Genomic DNA, 24,534 nt, shown 5'->3' with positions numbered 1-24,534 from the left:
GTGACCTCTACGGAATTATTCTGTATTTTCCCATGGTTTTTATGATGCAAGGTGTTTGGATAGCTAAGCTAAGAAACGAGAAAGACACGAGATGACATTGACAACGAAAGTGATGAGCGAAGTTAAACGAGCTTTATTTTAAGTTTAAAATCAGGCTGTATTAATTGTCAGCTATAGAGCTCGTTTTATTTTTGATTTTTTTAATTTTTTTTTAATTTTTTTTTATTTTTTTTTTTTAAGTATAAAATGACAGAATACGTGACTTGCGATTTTTTTATTTTTTTTTTTTTATTTTATTATTTTTTTTTTAAATTGATGGCGCGAGAATATTGAATTATTTACGCATCTTGTATCGAATTGTCTCTCTTCGTTTTTAGAGAGAATCGCTCCATTTTCCCTCTAATCTCTCCTCTAATATAAAGCTCAGTAGTTTAAAACTGACGAAATTCGAAAGTATAAGGTGAACAGGAAAAAGCGTGTGACTATTGACCCTGGAAGAAATGCGCGCTGTGTAAACGTTAGGTAAACAATAGGGTCTGTATCAAAAAGTTCGTAAGAATGTAATGAGATTGTATTGGAGTGGAAGCTTTTTTCTAGCTGCTGCAAGCGAGCAAGCAGGTTATTAAGTCCTGTGTAATATCTCAAGTGTGTTTGTATATGAAGCCACATTGGTCGTGAGGCTGAATGTTGGGTCCAATCGTAAGTGAAGGTGTATTTTTTTTCATTAAAAATCCCATTTTTCGACAACAATATAGTAGTTTTTGTTTTCTTACTTTTTTTTTATCTTGCGTGATTTTTATCGTGATGACACACAGTCTGTTGATAAGTATATATTTGTCACATTCTATGTATAGTCACGGTTAAATTAATTAAATTGGTATCATTAATTCATCTATGATTGTATTATTTTGAAGTTTCATATAACAGGGTTATTCACAGTAATTCAAGGATGTCAAACAAGAGGTGTTGAAATTTGTAATTAGATGTTTTGATAACACTAAAGATTGACGTGTAACGGGTTCTCATTACATTTTTACACTTACGAGTAAATAATTCTTTACTACATCACGTTTTAATGTTTATACATGCAGGAGCTGTATTTTGTATTGTAAAAAGTTAGATATACTGTGGTCGTTGCTGGTAACATGTCGATTTGTGTACACGTTTTTTACATGTGTAAAATTGTACAGAAACTTGTAGATCCACATCACAAGAATTGACATCTATATATTCTCGTACATTTTTGTATGTAAGACAAAATTTCTTTCTACAGCACTCGTTTTTATCCATCGCAAACGACAAAAAAATGATGATATTTAATATTTTGTAATTATTATAAAATATATATTTATTTATAGACGTTTGCACAGGAGAATGGAATTTGTAGATACTAACGATTACTCTGTTACTTACACATGCAATCAGAATGTACGAATGATGAGAAGACGTACATGACTACGTACAGAAAAGGGATTATTAACATAGGAGAGAAAATAAAAGCAAGAAAGCATGGGGCAATCTTAACTTTTTTTACTCAAATTACTATCAACGTATTTTGTGAAAAGAATGTGTTTAAGACTTAAATAAATGTATGTGACTGATAGTCTTACTTTTTTTTCTTTCTTTTTATTTTATTTTATTTTATTAAGGGATTTGATGCACATTTGGTGCAAGTTTACAAGTCTTCGAATTTATTATAACAAAAAGATTGAAATATAAAAATGATGAAAATGGGGCAACTTATTTATTGCTTGTGAGTGGTGATCAAAGTCTGTGTTTTTACCAGCAGCGACAATGCGTATAAATGTACAAAAGTCAGGAAGCCCAATTGCACATTGCTTTTGTACACTTCTGATCTCATTTTATACAACTAACAATTACGTGACCTAATGTTGCATTTAACTAGAACTTACGAGTCCATTACTGTGAGAAAAATTAGCTTTTAACAGGCATTTATAGAACTTGCATACTGTGGGCTCCTGTACTTTTGTCCTTTACAAGACTTTAGTACGAATGTTGTAAAAATACGACTGCTACAATGTATTTAATTAATTGGCAACTGGTAATTATATGATCGACGCTTGATTCGATCTAAATTTATTAATACTTTAAAAGATGAAGAAAATGAGGACGAAGAGGAAGGAAAAAAGTAATCTACAAGTAATGAAGGACTATTCAAAGTTATGTTTTTAAACTGAATTTTTGAAATAGAATGCGTACGGAGAGGCAGACACTCGACTTTGTCTTATTTTTATGGCTCTACCCACCTTTAAGTTAAACAGTAATTTACTCGTTTCTACCTTTGTTATTTTAATGTCTATGACAGTGAGCTTTTGTCGTGTAAAAATTCAAGCGTAGTACACATTGATATAATAAATAAAGCATCGTCGCGTTGCGGTTGTGCTTAAAAACAAACAAGTTCATAACATAATCGTATATTTCCCTGGTTAATTTTTACATTATCATTTGTTTTCTTACAACTTACAAACATTTGTTGCTTATCAACAATTAAATAAATATTACAGGGAAGTATACTTGATGTTCTTATCACTTATTAAATTTAATCAGAATTATTTGCCTTATATTTGATATGTTTTTTTATATAGTTTTCACATTTATTAATTAATCTTAAAGTTTATCATTTATTTATGTTAATATTATAAAGATATTTCCTTGAAGAATTTTGAAAAATGAAGTATTTTAGATAAGAGTCATTAAGATTGTTTGCTAAAAAACAATTTACTGTTTTTTTTTAATTTTTTTTTTTTACTTATGTTTATGAAATATGCAGTTCATTAAATTTATGATCACATAAAAAGGAATTCTTTTGTTTTATTCAAAGCAGAATAATTATGATTTAACGGGAAATGATCACGAATAAATAGAGGAACATATAAATAATATGGTTTAATAAATTATAAAACTTGAACAGTTGTGAGATTTATTATTTTAAAAGTACATGTATTCTTGATATCTACTTTTATTAGAAAATGCTAATAATTTAACTGGCAAACATTTCTATTATTTATTTAATAATATTTAATAATTTTCTTAATAACTTTGTTTTTATTCATACAATGATAATAGTAATCAACATATAAAATTATTTTATCTTTTCAATAGCTCTTATATCCATTCTAATTACATTTTCAATTTAGCTTTCGTTTGATTTTCCTTTATATTTTTTTACTTAAGAACATTTATAATCAATGTAATTTTTATTAGAAATGCTCTATTATTACCTTCATACAATTATAGGTTTAAATTTTATAAATTTAGTTCAATTGGTTCAATTTATATATTATAATTAAATATATACAAATACTTAATTATAATACTATTGTATAATTCCATGTGTAATAAATAAATTAGTAAAACGAGTAAAAATATTTATAAAACAATAGTATTTATTCAATTATTTTATTTTTACCATATCTTAAAAATACATTTTTTATATATTAAATTTTCATTTATTAAACATAACAATAACTTAGTAGCTTATGATTAATAGCACGAGATAGGTTATAAGTTTGATCCAAAAATACGTGGAAATTGAGAAGCTGGATTCCTTATTCCTTGTATTCAAATATTTCGATGCATTTGGTATAAAGGAATGACATGTTAATTTAATGATCTGAGTGAAGTATTTGAAGAATAAGTAGTTGATTTATTAAAAACGAAGTGAAATTGCATGTAAATATGCATACGTTTGTGGTTAGATATGTAATTAAGTAATTTGCACATATTAGTAAGAGAAATATAATTAATAATATATTTACTTACTTATAAGGCTTATTTTAAATTTACAAATAATGCTGGTAAACTTTTGTGATACATGCTTACGAACAGACGTAATTTGTAGTACTGTTTGTACCGAAGGTTATGAAGCTTCTAATCTTGTAAACAATTCTGATAAAGGTTTTTTAGCATATTCATGCATTAAACCTCCAGTAACTATAGATTTTATTTTTATTAGTAACATTCAAATAAGTCATGTTATTGTTTGGCCACAAGTAGGAGCACAAAAATCATGTGGTTTTCAGTTATCTGTTAAATCATCGGATACAAGTAATGAACCATTCACTGTTATTTCTACTGCATTCTTGCAGAAAGGAGAAACAGGTATATCGTTTCATCAAAGAGAGATTTCATGTAACGTAGATATGTCTGCACCTATTAATTTTGTTAAGCATTCTATAAAGTCGATGAATATTACAAACTATGCAAGTATTTTACGTCTTAATATTTTAAAAACTGAAAATTCCGTACCAGCATTAGGTAAAGTTGAAATTTGGGGAAGAGTTTCACCTAAATGTGGGAAAGATATAGCTATGAATGTTATGGCACTATGGATGAATCGATTTAATGATTTAACTGTTTCTAAAACTGCTACTACCTCTATTGAAAATAATCAAAGACAGAAAAAAGAAAGGTAAATATCTGCTTTATCATTATTATTATCATTATTATTTGTAGTATAATAACAATATTAATTTAAAGAGAACAAGTAAGCAGTTCACTAAATGTACCGGAAGAATTTTTAGATCCAATTACTTTTGAAATAATGACTCAACCTATTATTTTACCAAGTGGTAAAATTATAGATCAAAAAACACTAGAAAAGTATGGTTACAATGAAGCTACATGGGGCAGACCCGTTTCAGATCCATTTACAGGCATTCATTTTAATAATGTTCATAAACCAATAGCTGCTCTTCCTTTGAAGGCACGAATTGATAAATTCCTTCTTGAAAATAGTAATGATGCAGAGATAAAAAAATTACCTAGAGTATTAGGTGCAAATATATCACAATTGAATAATGTGAAAAATGTAAATGTAATATCTTGTGTACCTAAAAGTCGTACAGACAATGTATGTACTGTGAATAATAATGGTAAACAACTGAAAAGAACTTTTCCAAAAGAAGAAACTAGTTCATATTATAATTCAAAAAAATCTTTTCATGGACATTCTTTACCAGTAGTGTCTATTAAAAACTCTAATCCAAGTAATAATTTAACCGAAAAACCACTAGTCAATATGACTGCCTTCAAAAATAAAATTTTGACTAAAGAAGAAATTTCTAAAAAGAATGCAATCATTGAACATAAATTAAATACAAATATTCAAGTTGCTAGTATGCCAACTTGTAAATGTTGTACAGAAAAAATTTTTTACAAATTACCTTGTGAACATATTATATGTAGAAAAGCTTTGTTATCACTTAAAAAAAATCAATGTACTAATTGTAAATTAGAATTTAAAACATGCGATCCTCAAAGATTTCATTTATGTAATTGAAGTAAATTAAAAATGAATATTTATTATTGATGTATCCAAAGTAATTTATTTAAATTATCATTTTTTTTTACATAAAAGCAGCAAATATGGGTTGTTAGATTTTATATTTCACTGATTACATCATAAATTTTTATATCTAATACTTTTAAGCATAAGTGTGTTAATATAAAAAAAAAAAAAAAATAAAAAAAAAAATAAAAAGTTTGGTAGTCATCGGGTTTTTTTTAATTATGTTAAAAATACATTCTTAAATAACTATTTTTCTTTTCCTTGACTACTAACAGGTTTTTATAAGATAAATTACTACAAAATCAAGTGGCCAAGTAAATAATCAGATTTTTATCACATTTTATAGTTTAATTAATGTTTGTGATTAAAATCGCATGTTTTAGCAAGTACATTGCTTGCACGTTATACTTCTAATGACTTTAATTGCTCTTTCCTCGAATAGTATTTTACATGTAAATTGAAAATGCCATGAAAAAAATGAAATTTGTTATGCATAAACATATTTTTAATAATTATAATATCGAGTAAGAACATGGCAGACTATTTATAATTATAATATAAAATTTGTAATAGAAATGTCATCCATCAAAATTTTGATTTCCACATTTGCATTATAACCATTATTTTTCGTAATATAGCGTGTTAAGTTATCTCATTTGTGTCTCAACATTTGTAATGTCAATGTAAATGTGGATATTTTGTAGATTATAAGTAATCCTTCAATTACTGTAAATCTCCTACCTCATTGACAAGAGTCTGTCGCCTTTAAAATTCTGTCATACAAAGAAAAATATTAACTTTACATAATTATTACATTTTTAACATTGTATGACAATTAAAATAATTAAAATTACCCGCATAACTGTTATTAAACATCTTGTTTAGCAAGAGGAGCATCTTTTGAGTCCTCAATTACTTTTATAGCTTCCTTTTTCTCTTCAGCTGTAAGAGCTTCATCAGCTTCTTTCTTTAATGCAACCTAAACGTATATCAGAAATTTTAATAAAAATCAATTAACAAATTTTCTGATTAATATGCATTAAAGTAACGATTAAAATAAAATTTTTTATAGTAACTATACCTCTTCTTTGCTAGCCTCATCAAAATTTTCTACCAAATCAGGCACTTCATCGTCTTCGTCAAGGACAGCCTTACTAACTCCACTACCAGCCACAGAACTAGCCAATCGCTTTAGCTGAGTTAGACCTTCTGGACCAAGCTGACTTAGAATACCAGGTAACATTTCTGTTATTTGTTTAATTTCACCATGACCAGTGATGGCAAAGGTATTTGCAGAAAGACTGGCCTGTGCTTTAGGATTATTGAAGTGGATAACGCACCCATCATCCTTAATCATATTTACTTCCTCGATGCCAGGAATCGTATTAACAGACAGTTTTTTTAAACAGCTCTGTAATTTCTTATCGTCTGTAGCTGCAGTTGCGTGTACAACCTTGAACGATATTAAACAATGGAATAACATCTGTCTAATACATACAATAGATATATTATACATTTACTACCAATATAAAGAATGCATTTTAAAAATTACGATGTATCCATGATTGTTTAAAAAAATTAGTTGATTAACTGCAGATTGACATTTTCGTCATCTTGGAAAAGAACAAATAATTTTCCAAACAAGTAAGTATTAAAATAGATCTTCACAATAGGGCTGAGTGCAAAGTACATACTGTGAATCCACATCACCCGTAACGAATGCAACAAAAAATTAAATGTAGAGAATTTTAATTCAGCGCACAATACAAGTTATGAAAAATGAACGTACTCGATCCAGAGATCCATTACCCCTCAAAAAAAAAAAAAAAAAAAAAAATAAATAAATAAATAAAAAAATAAAAAAAAAATAATTAAAATAAAAAAAATAAAAAACACGTGGGCGTTTATTAGACAGCAAAGCCAAAATGATTTCAATTCACCGTTTCACTCTACCTTCTTTTTACGGCGGGGTGTACCCTTGCCGCCGATTCGCACTTGTGCTTGGAGCTTCTTCAACTTCTCTGGATTCATGATTGAGAGTTAATTGAAGCACGAGCAAGATGAAAAACTTCGCGTTATAAGCGTACAAAGATTTGGCGGACTAAACGATCTCCACTTGCGCGGAATAAAAAGGGCGACTCGGCTATATGCGCAACACCGGCAACCAGAGAGAGAGCCAAACACGTGCTCTTTCGTTAAGCCGAGAGAGCGACGAGAGCAGAGGAAAATGGAAGTGTAGTTTGCAGAGATACATATATACATGTATACAAGATTCTGGCCGCGCTAGATGACTGCTGGAATCAAAATTTCCGGTTTTAAGATGTTTTTCAATATGACTATTTAGGAGTTTCTTTTCCTATAATCACGTGACTTTTATTAAAACAGAATTATCGCGTTCGTTGAAAAATCGTTAGTGAGCGATTAATAATTATCAAATAATTATTAAGCAAAACAAAGACATTAGGGTTGAGGATGAAATGTTAAACGGTATATGTCATTAAACGATGGAACATGCCATGAAAAAGTTTTCTACCTTTTCGCCTAATTTTCAAAATATACAATTAATGTAAGTAGCTGCTTTTAATTATCTTCATGCTGGCTAATTTGCCGATTTAACATTTTTACAAATGTTATCCTAATTTTATCGATAAATTCATATAAATAATTTGGAAAATTCGTATACGTATAGTGGCATACCTTTTATATCAGTTTATATACAATAAAAAAATTACAATTCTTTCTATTAAATTAAATATTATTGCCCGTTCTTGCTATAACACAAAATCATCTGATTATTGATTATCTTTGATTAATAAAATATTTTATTTTAGGTTAGATAGTGATAATAGTGATATAATGTTGCAATTGTAATTTTTATAAACGCTTTTCATTGATTTAAAATTTCGTTATGCGTGCATGTACGTACGATCTTAGCATGAGTTTATTTAAATATATAAATTCTATTTAAACGTAATAATATTACGCAATATAAATTATTACTTTATAAGATTTATAGCTAGGTTTTTTCTTTTCTTTTTTTTTGAAATTGAAATAAATTAAGTTAAATGTCCTTTTGTACAAATTTGATCTTAATTTTAGTATCGGAGATTTTAGCGCGCTAATATTCATATCAAGCAAAAAGTAGTATCGATTATAATTCTTTTCATATATTTTAAAGTGGCTCAACAATTTTGATTAAATCATTAAAATCCCTATTACTATTTATATTTTGTATTTATATGTTTATATTTAATTTAGTACATAGACTTTTTCCTATACATAATGTAGCTTTAATTTTTGAATTTTGTTTTAATTTAACAATTAAAAAATTAAATCATTATTTCATTGCTTTTAAAAGAAATTAACTTAACTTACTTACCAACTATTGTGATTTACATATAGTATATGAATTACAGTAAAAATTTGTTTCAAATACTGGCAGTAATTAAACGTTAAACATTATTATAAATTATTATTAAATTTATAATATTAAATATATAAAGATGTTAATTATGATAACAGTATTTGATACACAATAGTGTTCGAGATTCAGAGAATCTCTCGAATGTTATCATTTGGGGCAAAATCCCAACGGCTATCACTTCAAGGAAAATCGCAATGGCTATCATTTCAAGGAAAAACCTCAACGATTATCATTTCGGGGAAATGATTCTACGGTCATAATTTCTAAGTAAAATCTCCAACGGTCATTGGAGGTTCGGAAAAGCCGATACATCCGAAATGATACAAGTGCACAATCACCTCCATTGTTTATGATTATGCGCTACGATCGGCTTATTGTTGTCAACTAAGAAAGCTGCCGCGTGGCTATTTAGGGCAAACGCAGTACGAGGCGGACTAGTAGATTTTCAGTCATTGACGCAGTCAGTCATCCTTTTCACCCATGGAGATTAGTCAGTCAGCGTACATAACCACGACATGGCCAGTTGCGCATCTTAATTACGACTACCTCATGAGGAACGCCTCATCCACATGAGAAGGAGTCCGCAGAATACAAAACGATGCGTAAAATCATCACTATACTTCACCAAGCCTCTAAGATAATATCCAACATGAGAGAAGTCTCGCCAAACAAGGTACAGGTACAAGGGGCCCGACTCCCAAACGTTCCGTGACCTTTTCAATATATTGGTCCTGAACAACAATGACACTAGCAAGGTTAAAAAAAAATGCATCACCTCTAAGTAGCAGTGCAGTTAATTTCAGGATTCCCTCTGACAACCGACTCCCTTCCTCCGACTTGGGGACTGCTAACAGCCCGTTACTACAACAAGCCTTTGATAATTCAATCACGTTTCAATCAAGCCTTCTCAAATTCAAATCCAATTAAAAGAGAGAAAGCTAAGTTGGAAAAACTCATGAGAAACTTAACATTGGCCGATCCGCAATATCTTTTTAAATAAGACCTCGATCAGTAGACATCATTCTTGGAGTAGACATGTATGAGCAGTTCATCAAGCCCCACGTCATCACCCGTTCTTCATCCATGCCAATGGCGCAACTATCCATTTTTGGATGGCTCGTGGTAGGACTTGTCAACTCCATAAAGACTTGGAAGTTCACAGCACACGATGCATCAAGACAGGATGACGAACTTATATAACATGAATTACTGACGAAGGTTTGGATTCAGGAAGAAATACAATCAAGCGACGCTCATAAGTATAACTTGAAGAACAACAGTGCGAGGAACACTTCAAGAGTACTCACTCCCGCGATAGAACCGGGAAGTACATCGTTCGGATTCCTCTAAGCTCATTTGCTAATCATCTCAGTAATACATTCAACATAGCACGTCGCTGATTACAGTGCCTATTAAGGAAATTTTCGCAAAACCAGGAATACTAACGTTAGAATCAACAATTCATGAAGGAATATGATGATCTAAATCACATTGGCAAAATGGTATGCAACACATTAATATGTTATCACCGCATGACTGGAAAACATTCAGTGGAAATTAATAACCTTACGAAACGGATCGGCAGGAGGCATAAATGCATCCTAACTTTAAGAACATCCACTATGGTGGACCGGACCACACTGGAAGAAATCACCAGAGTCATGGCCAATCCAGCCTACATTGAACGATAAACAATGTGAACGGGATTATGCCGGCCCCTTAACCATAAAAATCTGGAAGGGTCTAAGAGCGAAAACTCATTTTTGTGTGTTTTGCTACATCTGCGATACATATCGTAGGAGTCAGTGACTACACAACCTATTTTTTATATCCGCATTCAGATGGTGGTTAATTTTCATCGGAGCTGATGCAACGCTCAAAAGACTATTCATTCAAGGCACCCTCGAACATCAGCAAATAGTAAATATGTTCTCATAAGACAACACTCAATGGGAATTCAACCCACTCGCTAGTGGGAAGCTGTGGTCAAATCTCTAAAACACTACCTAAGATGCTATCGGAGAGACCTTGCTCACTCTTGCTATTATTAAAAAATTGTAATAAAAAATTCAATTAGATATAAATACTTTTAATATTATTTCGTAAAACAAATACTATACTATAATTTAATGATACATTGTCTATATTTTCATATTTGTTGTAATTCGATGACTATATAAATCTTATCTTTATTTGGACTTATATTATTAAGTTGTCAAACATAGTTTGAATACAATTTTAACTCAAATACATTTTATTACAGTAAAACTATGATAGTATTGTCAAGCCTATTAGATAATAGTTAGCATGTTAAAAAAAACAATTAAATTTGTTTTTGTGTCATAGCAGAATTCATACACATTTTGAAATACGTCCATTAATTATTATTAATTTTGCTTATCGATAATAATTTTATTATTTTAAATTTAATTATGAAAAGTACTGATGAACTTAATATATTATATTTATATAAAACTTATTTTTCTCAAATGCGTATACGCATATTAATTATTTAATTTTAATTGAAATATTAACTTGTATTAGTGTGTATATATGTTATGATATTATACATATATATAAATAATATTGTATATACTCCATTTCAACAGTAATTTGATCATATTTTAATTTGTCGTCTGATAATTCGATCGTAGTAGTTTATAAGTTAAAAAGTCATTAATATTCGTAATTCCATATTTTAATATTTATTTTGATTTCAAATTAATTTATAATATAAATCATAAGAAATAAAAAAACCAATTTATAACATTATAGTATTAATCTAGATGTGTCCCATTTTTAAATGTATAAAATCGGAATGCGTAATTTTATAATTTTATATTTTCACTTTGTTTCAAGAAAACAAAATTCGATAGTTTTATTGCACATAAAAGATTTAGTATTATCAGGTATTATGCATTGTATTTGATATCAATAAAATGTATTGAAAATTGTGATATTAACAGCTGCTGATAAGATAGAAAATGCAATGGAAGTAGAAGTGAATGATAAATCAGTAAGGGGGAGTGAGATTTCAATTTATGCGTCTTCCAGTTAATTTCTTTTAAAATAGATATTTATTAAATGACAATATCTTTAAATGGAATAAACGCACATAATGTATAAAATAAATAATTTTTAAATTTGTTTAATTTGGTCATATTTGTGTACATTTTATCGTATTTTATATTAATTCCGTATTATTAATATAAAAGAATTCGAAAAGTATTAATATTCTGAAATCTAATTTGTTTTTATCAGAAATTGATTAAAGCGGTAATTGAAATTTACCAGGATTTCAAATAAAACTATCATTTTATGTACAAAGTTTTGTAATACGGTGTAAAAGAGAAAACAATCAGTAATTAAGCACATATCCTATTTCAATATAATTAACAAATCTTTTTATACCCCTTTATTATAATGTAATGTTTTCAAATAACCAACTGATGCAGTTTATAAATAATATTACATTACACAGACACGAGCATTCAATAAATATAAACAGTTGACTTCCAAAAATTTAATAAAAGGAATTTAAAAAAATTTTATTTATTAAAATAGAATTTTTCTATCGATTATTATTGTGTACATAATAAATAGTTCTTTAAATAAATCAGATATTAAAATTAATAATATTTAACGAATTACTTTTGAAAGTAATTTAGTATAATTGAATGTATACTATGTGTTCAAAATTAAATTTATAATTTATCTATAATTTATATATTTATATATATATATATATATATATATATATATATATATATATATATAATTTGGCCTAAATGACTGATTTTCTGGAGTAGCGTTTCAAAACAATAAAATAAAATAATAGGGGGATTTCCCGAGAAGATACCGTGTACTTTTACATATTTAATGTCCTATGGTAATATGGTAGTATAATAGGGTAACACGATAGCATAACACATAACACAAAAATTGAAAAATTTATTTGGCAGAGCAGTACAAAGCAATAGATTTATTATTTGAAAAAAATCAATGTTGGTTCCACCTGAAATATATACAAGGATATTATTTTATTTTATATTTTATTGAATCAGTTTTAACGAATCGACGATAGTTGAAGATGAGGTTAAGTATAAAAATTGTAACACCTCATAATAATTTGAATTAATTTTTGAAACTCTGCCTATTATATATTCTTTATTTCCAATCTATAAATTATTGATAATGCAAATTCATTTTATTATAAAAATCTAAAATTTTTCTTTAATCCTTCTGACAGTGTGTAATGAAATTGTGTAGTTTATGTGTAATTTGTAATAAAAAAAGTTATTACTATGCATATATATTCTTAAAATTTTAGTTACTTTTTTACAAGGAAATTTAGTTTTTTATTATAATTTGCAGGTAAAGTCTGAATAGAATGAAATATATTTAAAACTAAACGGTATTGTTGTACCAATTCCAATATTTTAGATATTTTTTTGAATAAATGTAACATTTTGTTATAAATAAATTTGCATAGTTAAATTACGAAAAACATGTATGTTGGAATAATGTTTAATTCAGTTAAAAAATGAGTTTATTCGAGTTTGCAAAACCCGAAATAGCTAGAATATATGATTTAAATATGCGTTGAAACTAATTTCGATTACTTTTACTAATATAAGTTCAGAAAAAATAAAAGGGAAATTATATATATATATGTGAAACTTATAAGTTTGGCTATTAGAAATTATTAGAGTATTAATAATAAAAATAATGAATGAATAATAAGCCATTTTCGAATTGTTGTATTTGGATTAATTATATTATAACAAAGCTTTTTTTTTATTGTATAACGACTAATTATTTATAGATTATTAATATATTATAATACGTTTGAATATTATTAATAATACTATTATAAATTAAGTGACCATTATTTGTTTGCATATTATGAGCATATCCACAATTAATTTGTGATTTGTTTAATATGAACTTTTTTCATCGGATTTGTTATATTTATTTATTTTTATTTATTTCTTTAGTTTTTTAATAATTATATAACTAATTAACGAAAGGTATCATTATGTCCTGTAAGTCAATTTTTATATTTTAAATTGAAATATATATATATATATATATATATATAGATATATTGAAAATACTTATTGATAATCAAATAAATTTAACAATATCTTTATTTATACAGTATGTGAACCTCTATCATGTTTGCACTTGGACCTTTCTCTCTCTGGAACTCTCTTTCTTTTCTTATCTTATAATCAAACTATCACATACATCGTGTAAATATTAATAACTATTCAATTGCGTATTACACAATTTCAATTTTATTATTGGATATTAAGTAAAAATATTCTTAGTGTTGACTATTTAAATTTATTAAGAGGTGATTTCGGTTGTATTAAGAATAGTTAAACAGTTATTTAGATAGAAAAGTATTTAAATAGATCATTTTAACATAAGGCAGCAAATTAAATAATTAAGACCTATACAAATTGATTATGAAGTGCTTCTGTGTTCTTATTGAAAATATATAATATACCAATACCGCTTTGATATGTAATTTTCCTTTAATTATTCTACTCGAAGGACCATAATTTTAGTTTCTCTATAGTGTAGAGATGAAATGGTAAATCAAGTTAAAAAATCTTCTTAATAGTGTGTTTGCACGAATAATAACGTAAATATAAGTATACAAATGGATAATATATAAATAGATAATATATAAAATAATAAATAAATTTAAATAATAGTTACTTTATTACTACTTAATAATTGAAATTGAGAATATGAATTATCAAATTGGACAATTTCTATACTTTTTAAGATTATCTACTTTAGTATTATAGGTTTATCTTATTGAACATAATGTATGTAAGACAGAATTATTTTGTCGTGCACTCTACAAATGCATATATAATATTTCACTAATTGAAATATTCGTTTATAAATAAAAGTGAGCTAATACTCACTAATATTTACCAATAGTTATAACTAAAAAATTAACTTGTACATTCATATAATACACTCAATTTTGAGTAGGCTCAGTCACGTATATATTTTATATAAATAAGTATATTAAATTATAATACTTAAGGCTCAAGTGAATTTATGAGTAAGTAATGATAAATATAATACTTGCAACTATCAATATATCACATTTTTAAACTGACTAATAAACTTATTTTAAATAAAATATAAAAATAGAGCATGATGTCTTTTAAAATTCGATTGAACGAGTAAATTTATCTGACTACTGTTAACTATATTAATTATAAGAATAACTCTGATATGTATGTATATAATTAACTTATTAATAAACTAATAATTAATAATATTAAATTAATATATAATTAACTTACAAATTGATGCAGAAATAATTTTTATTAACGAGAAAAATTGGTTCTCTTTATTATTAACTTAAAAAAATGTATTTGTATTTTTATTCTCATGCAGGCAAACTATATATAAAGAATTTACTATTGATTTACAATTGTATTTTTCAAATATTTTTTAATTGCATAAGACAATCTTTTTCGTCGTCCACTTTTTTTAGATATACCTTTATCTGAATTATTTGTATAATAGTATTCATTTTATTAAGTTAAACAAAATTTAAAAATTATTTAAATATAATAGTTTATAATACGCAGTATATTATTTTATATATTATTTAAAAAGATAAAATAGAGTTTTATATTACATTGTACTTTATAGTTTGAGGAATTATGGAAGAGCACAAAAATCAGAAATTTTTATGTGAAATGTATGTAATATGTGACTTATGTAACTGGTATTTTTTAAAGAATCAAAATAAATTAAAACATTTCTGTTTTTTAAACCACTTTTTCGTTATCTTTGTTCATTTATCACAAAATCTTATGAATCATTATATTTTTATTTCTAGATATTATTGACCAATCTAAATTTTGAATTTTGAATTATTAAAATGATTATATAAAATAAATTAAAATAAACTAGATTTGATTTTATTAGTTAAAATGGTATAACTTAAAACGTGGATAGTGTGTTGTATATGTAATAATCTTTTGGTCAAATTGGTCATATCTGTCAAATCCAAGTGAACGTGACGTAGCATAATTTTTATCGATAAGAACAGTATAAAATATCATTAGTTGAATCTTATAATTTGCATGCTGTCAATTAATAATGCTTATAATACGATAATACCTAGATTAATGCGAAAAATATGAATATTACAGGATTTACAACAAAATACTATGGTCACAGTGCGCAAATAAAATTGATTAAAAAAAATATACTTAGCTCATTTCGTAGTAAAATTATGCTAACTTTATAAAACTAAAAAGTATAAAATATAAAAGGTTTCTATTAAACAAATTAATCGAAAGTTTAAATTGTTTTATAACGTAATTGCACATTTGGAAAATGAATCCTAACAAATCTTATTTTTTTATAATAAATAAGTCATAATGTAGTAGTAACATACTTTTATAGTATCACAATTATTTATAGTATATAAGTATCAAAAGTAGTGTTATTCTACATTTACCTTAACTGGAAATACCCAATCGAGTTATATATTTTTCAAGTACAAGGGTGAAACATGTAATTGCTATTTGAGCACTTGTAACTGGTTTGATTTCACTACTGTTAATCCACATTTATCTAAGAATGTGCTTATTTTTATTTTAAAGTTAACGATGAACTAACAATTTCCATTTCTAAATATTAATGATATTATTTATCTACATACAGTATACAATTTTAATTCCTATTTTTTTTTAAATTTTTTTAGAAGGAATAAATCTAAGCTATTGTTTACGATGCTACAAAATTGTGTATAAATTGACGTGTATAAATTAAAATAAATATTATTATAGAGTATATTATTTTTATTATAATTATATATTTAAATTAATTTCACCGTATAGCGTTTATTAATTAATTGACTGAATTACTTTTTATTAAAAATTAATGAAATGAAAATTTGAATTAGTTATTTTCATAGTATTATAATATTTTATAATTTTTTTTTTAAAGAAAAGTTTATAATAATTTATAATCGCATTTTTCTTCTGCTATTTAATAATTATAATATCATACGACTTTTTATTTTTCACAACAATTGAAATTATGAAAAAGAAAGAAAAAATTGTACAACGTTAATAGTGTTTAATTAAATTCAAAATAAAAAGTGTATATTATTGAAAATTTAAATATACAAATATAATTAAAATGATAATTAGATCATAATTATGAAATAAATTCACTATTTTTTAAAACTAGATCAATTATTTTGTTAGAATTATATTGATAATGGTGTTTTAATGGTTATGTGTCAAATTGTTTTAATTTTAGAATTACTTCCGACCAATGTGGAAGATTTATAAAACCTTTTTCAGATAAATATAATATTTACAAGTCGTTTAGTATTTTTCTTATTGATTAGATGTAGAATGTTGTAAATGAAAATCGTCTCTATGTACTTACTTTTATACTTCGAATTAATATCAATTATAATAAAATCAATCAACATAAATCTAATCTCTTAAAGCTAAATTAATAATAATAAACTATGTTTTTTTTGTAGTATTTATTTATAAATCACCAATTTATTAATGATGTATCTTGAAAATTAACTTACTACTTAGGAAGATACTCGTTTTGAAAATTATTTATTTTATTGAGTTTACTTTTATTATTGTATGAATAGTTTTCAATCATTTGAAATTAATTTTAATTTTTAATATTTTAACATGATATTTAAAAATATCAGAAAAGAATTTATTATATAAAATTATATTAATTATAAGTATATATTAATAATTTATTTAAATTTTATTTATTACTTTCCTTACTTATTTCTAATTGAATATTTATCGTAAGTTTTTACTATAGTAGAAGACATCGTTTCTTGTAGTACATATATAATGGTATTTGCGTGAGCAGTTATTATGAAATAGATCGTTTTAGTGTAGGGATTCAATTTTTCAAGCCTAAATTCAGATAATATTCTACTAAAAAAGAAATATTATATTTAATTTAATAGTGAATCAAACCAGTATATAGATAAGAATAATACTGGAAATCCTACTTCAATATTTGCATGTTAAAGTAACGAAATTACGAAATAAAATTTATTAGTGAGTGATAAATAAAATATTAATTAAATAAACTTTAAATCAATATTAATAAATGTTTTTGTTCGAAGATAATTTGAATAGTAATAGCTTATTCCGAACAAGACTTTGTAACTTTTGGATTTTTAAAATAACTATTGAACGTCTTCAATTAGTATCAGTTATGTTTATTGCATATATTTTACATAAATTAAAAACTTTATTTGATTTAAAAATTATATAATTAAAATTTTTTGGTATTCTTTCATAATTCATTTAAAAAATGTAGTTTTAATGTTAAATCTTAATATGAATTAATTTATTTTTAAGAAATTAAAAATATTATGCCGATTTATCATATATCCATTTAAAGAAATTAAACTTTCAAATTGAACTTTATAATTCGTAATAGTATTCAAAGTAAATTTACAAGTTATAGTTCAAAATATAAGATTAAAAATTAAAATATAATTTTATATAGTAAATGTTTGAAAAATTATGTAAATGTAAATGGAATTGTGTAAATTAACTGAAGTTTTAATATATTCATTGTTTATAACTTCATTTTAATTCTTAGTATGCAGCCGATTATAAATTATTAAAAAGAATATAATATAAAAATTTCCAATTTTAAGCTTGTATTTTAAATATTATACACAGTATTTTAACGATTGTATAAAATAATCAAATTATTGGTTATTTTAAATTGTTTTTAGATAAATATTATTATAGCAAATTAACAAGGCCCATTTATTGATTAATTAAATTGAAAATAACGTTATTCCCATAATTATTATGTAAAGTCGTTAACTTAATTTTTTAATTATTGAATATGATTAAATTAAACTAAATTTTGCATGTGTAATTTTTTCTATTCAAAATATAATATTATAGTTATATAAGTTATATAAATTTATGAAGTATTATAGAATCTATTAAATTATAGTAAATTATAAAATAGTATTTAATACTGTTTGAAGTTTTTATTTGTCATACAAAAAATAATAATGAATCTAAAGTTTTGTATATAAATGTATAATAAATTGATTTTTTGAATGGCTTCTCGGGAATTTGTAATTTTTTTTTGCTATTGTAAAGTTGAAAGATGACAGAAAGAAAATTAATTTTACTAAAACTTTTAATTTATATTCAAAAATTCTTTGCATTTTTATACTAATTAGACTGTAATAAAGTTTAAATTTATTGTTATAGGAAAACTATAATAATAAATTTATTTTATAAGCTTATATTTTATTTTAAGCAGATATGATTTTTGATATTAATATATTAATTCAATGTATATTCGATCATGCAATATTATATTTTATTATATTATATTATATTAAGATTAAATTTGTTATAATTATTTTATAATTATTTTATATATTCAATGTTATTTTAAACTTTCAGTTTACAATACACTTACACTTATAAATACTTAGATTTTAACTATTTTATTTTACGAATTGCATTGTAGTAGGTCCGATTATATAGAAAAGATACATAAAAAATGTGTAAATATGAAGATTTTATTATAAATTAAATAAATATTAAAAACAATTATTTTAAATTACTAATGATGGTAAAATTAATTTCATCATAAATTTTAATATGTACTATACTTTTTTACATGCAATATATTTTAACAATTATAAAACATTTTAATGTGAGATATATTAATGAAGTATATTAATGAAAAATATTTTATATTTGTTGTGTAATTAATGATTTTTCAAAATTTATTTATAATTTGTAAAATAAAATTTAAATATCAAATAATAAATATGAAACTCATCACAATAGTTTTAATGAATTGTTATTATAAATTTTAGTAATCTAATAAATAATATGATAAATAGATTTTTTAATATACCAACTATTTTTATTATTAATATATTAATTATTAATTGGCACATAGCTTTCATATTATTGTAACAATTTAAACAAATGAATAAAATTTTGTATATTGCCATAATTTTTTAATATTTTATCTAGTTTAAAGATTTATTTTTTGTAGATACATGCACGATAATAAAATAATAGCACTGTCTAATACCGTACTTGATTGGGAGAGAGATAAATGTTTGTAGTTTACTATTTTTATATCATCGATTTATTAAAAGAAAAGTAAATAAAGCATGGCAAACAGTATTATCGTAAACAATAGCAAGCGAAAGAACTTACGTAAGAATAATCGAGAAAGTCAAGTTCAAAATTGACAGGAATCGTTTATAAGCTATTCCTGATGTCGTAGAATTTCTTAATAAATTATGAAATTTAATTAAATTAATAAATTTACATTTTTATCATTGTAAATAATATATTATAGTAAATTTATCCTTTGAAACAATTTTATTTATCATACAAATAATTAATACCAATATTAATATAAATAAAAATATGTCTAAAATATAAACTTTCTACAGCTGAAAATTGTGAAAATTTGGGAAATTAATTACCGATCATAATGTAAGAAGTAACTGTATAATAAAAAGAATGCTCTGAAACATAATTATTGTATATAAATTATTATGGCATTATTATTATATCATTAGTGTGTTGGTGCGTCATTTTTGTTCCAGCACCTCTACGATAGTTCAGAGTTATAGAAATATGAGAATGCAGAATCAGGATTGTGTTGTATGCATAAAAGTATATGCTTCTTATACATAAGACATTACTTAGAATGTATTTTTGTTTTTTACGTGGCCAATAGAGTGAAATGAGATATATGGGGATTGACAAATTATTGATATATTTGAGAAATTAGAACCTCAATTATATATGCTGGGAGATCACGTCTATCAATCTACATAAAGGTAAGCTTAGTAGTTTGACTAATATATTTATTAGTAGCAACGGTGACAGAAGCTGTTCGGGAATCAACAGAAGGCGAATGAGATACGAAAATGGTTGAAATTGAGGTTAGTAGAGAAGAGTCAAGGCTAGTCGCACACGTAAACTGAAATACGAGTGATATTTGAATAAACGTGCAACATTAACCTATTAACTGACCGTCGATATTATTTACGATCCTTCGCTATGACACGAAGTAATTCTGTTACTTTGAAACTGCGTCAGTAATTGACAAAGCATTCGCTTAATTAGAGTCAGCTTCATCCTATTATATATTATTACTATATCTAATTATACAATAAAAGTAGTATATACATAGTAGATACATTTCTGGTTAAAAAGAATGATATTGATTTAATATATGGAATTATTGATTATTAACTTTTAATATATAATCGTAAAATTAATAATTTATCAATAAAATTTATTTATTTTTGGTTAAAATTATGACAGTGATAAAAAATGTAGTACGACACTTGATATACAACATATAGAGCATTCACTCTGAATAGTCAAACCCAACATTAAGTAAATTTAGATTTTTTATGTTAATATATACGCTAATTAATAAATCTAAAAGAAATATTCAAAACAAGAAACTGTCAAATATTGAATGTATTTAAATTTTTATTTAAAGTACAATAATGAATCTTCAAATTGTTGTAATGTTACTCTACGCATCCATTTTTTTTTTAATACAAAAAAAACAAGAATTTATTTTCGACCAACAAATAATTTGTTTATTTAAGAAAATTATTATAGAAATGATTTAATTAATATACATTTATATTTAATTATATTTTCTAAATACATAATACTTAAATATAAATTAATATATTAAAAATAAGAAAAACGTCTTGAATTTGTTTGTAAATTAAAATAAATTGTAATTTAAATTATCAATGATTTTGAGCTACAAAATATTATTTTCAATAACATATTTTGATAAATATAAAAGCTAAGAGAAACTTTAAAAGTGAATTATCTCACAAAAACTCGAAAGTTGATCAATATTGATGAACACTTATGAAATTAACGTACTACGTAAATGAGAGTGCATAATACATAAATAATTAATGAGTTTAAAATTTAGTATATAGTTGAATCTATTATTATAATTATATATTAATCATTTAATAAATAAAATATCAGTTAATTTTTAAAGGAAAAAAAACTTCACATTTTTTAAAAGATATTATAAAAGTAATTTTAAGTAAAATTTTTATGTATCAAAAAGAAACATAAAAAATTCACGTTTTAAAATATACATGTAACATCTAATCTATTTCTCTTAAATTTCTTATTTGCATATTAATATAAACATTTTTATTTAATGAATTTGTTGCAATGTATATATGTTGTAATTATGTTTATATAGTAAAAATTATTAGTTATTTTGTAATAATAAATCTTATTAATTACTTCTAACTTTCGGATCTAATTATTGAAGTTTCCTATTAAAATAAATACTTTGAATTTAGAGTCTTATAGTTTTCATATTTTTTTAAACAAATTGTTTTAATCATATTAATATCCAATTTTTTGGCGATATTTATATTTTATAATTACAGACTTATGTATGTGTAAATATCTTTTATAACTTTATTTTATGATCATAATTCTAATTTATAAATAGAATTAAAAAATCTCAATTACATAAATGTAAATCACTACCATAAATTATTTTATAAATAATTCCTATAAGCGAGGTAATTAATTATTTTTATTACATAAAATTTTATTAGTATACAAATAATATAGCTCTTTCAGAAGATAATGATAAAATAGAATAATCATTATTCAATTTTTTTATCATTACTACTATATCATAGTGAAAAGAATTTGTTAACGATTCAATTTCAAAAGCGTTATTTTTAGAAATATTTTAAGACGTGTAAATCGTAAATTAAAAGTTGAATTTATATATTTTAAAACACAAACAAATTTTTTTACTTTTAAAAATAATAAAATAATTATATTCAAAATTAATTCGAAATTAACTTTGATTTGTACAACAGAAGAATAATTGAATCGAAGCTAATTCAGTATATCTAACACAATGTTATATAATAATATGTAAGAATAGATAACTACTGATTTTTTAATGCTTTTTTTAGAATTCTATAATATAATAATTTAAAAATGCTGAATATATAGATTATGTAAATGATATATTGAAATTTAAAATATATAAATATTTATGGTTTTTTTTATTAATATATTATTACTAACACTTTAAAGTTTTATTAGCATACGCATGTATTCTCTCCTTGATTTCGAAAAGATCGTGGTACTAAGTTTCAATAAATCGTATTTTCATCTTATGTTTTGTGTTGTTTATGCGTTATTCTATCTCATCTTGTGTACCTCTGTCCAAAGAAAAGTTTGTGATTTAAAACTTTTACTAGACAGTAAAATTTATATATGAATATAAATTTTTTAACGATGAATTCAAAATAGTGGTTAAAAGTAGAAAAAATGGAATGAAATTGGAAAAACATTTTCATATGATTTTTACAATATTTACGAATGTGTATTATATTGTTTGATCATTATATTCTTTTATTTGAAAATATCTTTCAAGAAACTAAATTTACATATGTTTTAAAAATTTTAAATGTACTGGAAAAATTTATAATTTCTGGATTAACGTGATAGGAAAAAGTAGTAAAAATTTTGTAAAAATATTTGCTGCTTTCATATACTCTTTCGAAGCATTCGTGTTAAATTTTCATATTTAAAAAAATTATTATCAAGAATTGTTTTTTGAAAAGTCTAACGACATTAATGTAAAATATAAAAATATCACTTTTGTAGCAAGTGAATCAAAATTTTTTTGAGTAATCACTTTAAATACTTAACTCAATTATAACTAACGTGCAAGAAATATGTTATATTATTTACATTCGGTTTTCAAATTTTTAACCAATATATAGTTATATAAAATTGTCATTTTTTCGCATAATTTAACATTTACGTAAGTATACGTAAATCTACGTATAATTGAAAATCTACGTTATTATGTACATAGAAATGATACATTAATTTATTGAAGAATTTCAATAATTATTTAATTAATAACAAGACTTTTGGTTTACGAAATAGAAATATTTCTCTTTAAATCATTATTTACATAAAAGTATATAAAATTTTGCTTGGTATGTATAATAGTAAAATTTTTATTAATTATAGTAAAGTATTTTACAAATAATAATATAATTCAGAATCGAATGCAATTTTTATTGTCGAAATGTTTGCTCTAAAACATCGATCTATCTTTATATAGAGTGGATTGGGCGTTCATTAAATTACTAGTTACCGATGCAGGTGGTTACATGTGACTTTTAATTGTATCTCCAGGGTTATCAGATATATTTCTAGTATATCTGATCTCGGATCTCAAATTTATGATATTTGGATATTAATTTTTATTAGATTTTGGTCAAGCTGTAAAGGAAATCATTGATCAGTATTCAATGAAATTTAACATTTATCTCGATTTTTATTTTGTATTAGATAATTAATGATTAAAGAGCTATATGATGCGAACAGTAAATAAAATAAAGTTGAAACAGAGTTATTCGTAAGAAAAATGTTACAAAGGATTGTATTGTTGATTGGCGAAATCACTTTAGCTATGCAGCAAGTATTTATTTCAAAAACAAGTTTGCGTACGTGCTGACATATGAACCTTTTGTGATACGTAAAATGCGCGTACGCGACAAGAAAAATAACTTTCAATTTTTCCGTTGTATTCGTTTGCATTTATGAAAACACTATTGGAATAAAAGCAGAAATATTGAGTTATTCGGTACTTTTCGTTCACATCAACTTGCATAGTCAGAGAAATAAATTGGATATAAATT

The 24,534-nt window shown here is 24.5% G+C and overlaps 2 protein-coding genes across 2 annotated transcripts; one reads left to right on the top strand and one right to left on the bottom strand.

The window, feature by feature from the left end:
• The first annotated feature begins 3,777 nt into the window (after positions 1-3,777).
• On the top strand, positions 3,778-5,302 carry LOC105363240 (RING finger protein 37). The gene is made up of 2 exons (XM_011500874.1): positions 3,778-4,432; positions 4,501-5,302. The coding sequence occupies exons 1-2, from the start codon at positions 3,813-3,815 to the stop codon at positions 5,300-5,302; spliced, it is 1,422 nt and encodes a 473-aa protein (XP_011499176.1). The 5' UTR covers positions 3,778-3,812.
• Positions 5,303-5,880: 578 nt separating this feature from the next.
• bic (bicaudal) lies at positions 5,881-7,587 on the bottom strand. The gene is made up of 4 exons (XM_011500873.1): positions 7,265-7,587; positions 6,393-6,764; positions 6,166-6,290; positions 5,881-6,084 (listed from the first exon to the last, which is right to left on the bottom strand). Exons 1-3 carry the CDS (start codon positions 7,340-7,342, stop codon positions 6,180-6,182), a joined length of 561 nt encoding a protein of 186 aa, XP_011499175.1. The 5' UTR covers positions 7,343-7,587; the 3' UTR covers positions 5,881-6,084; positions 6,166-6,179.
• Between the last annotated feature and the right edge of the window lie 16,947 nt (positions 7,588-24,534).

The sequence above is a fragment of the Ceratosolen solmsi genome, unplaced genomic scaffold (assembly GCF_000503995.2).
Source record: "Ceratosolen solmsi marchali unplaced genomic scaffold, CerSol_1.0 scaffold27, whole genome shotgun sequence".
NCBI lineage: Eukaryota > Metazoa > Arthropoda > Insecta > Hymenoptera > Agaonidae > Ceratosolen > Ceratosolen solmsi.
This window is presented reverse-complemented; position numbering and strand designations above follow the sequence as displayed.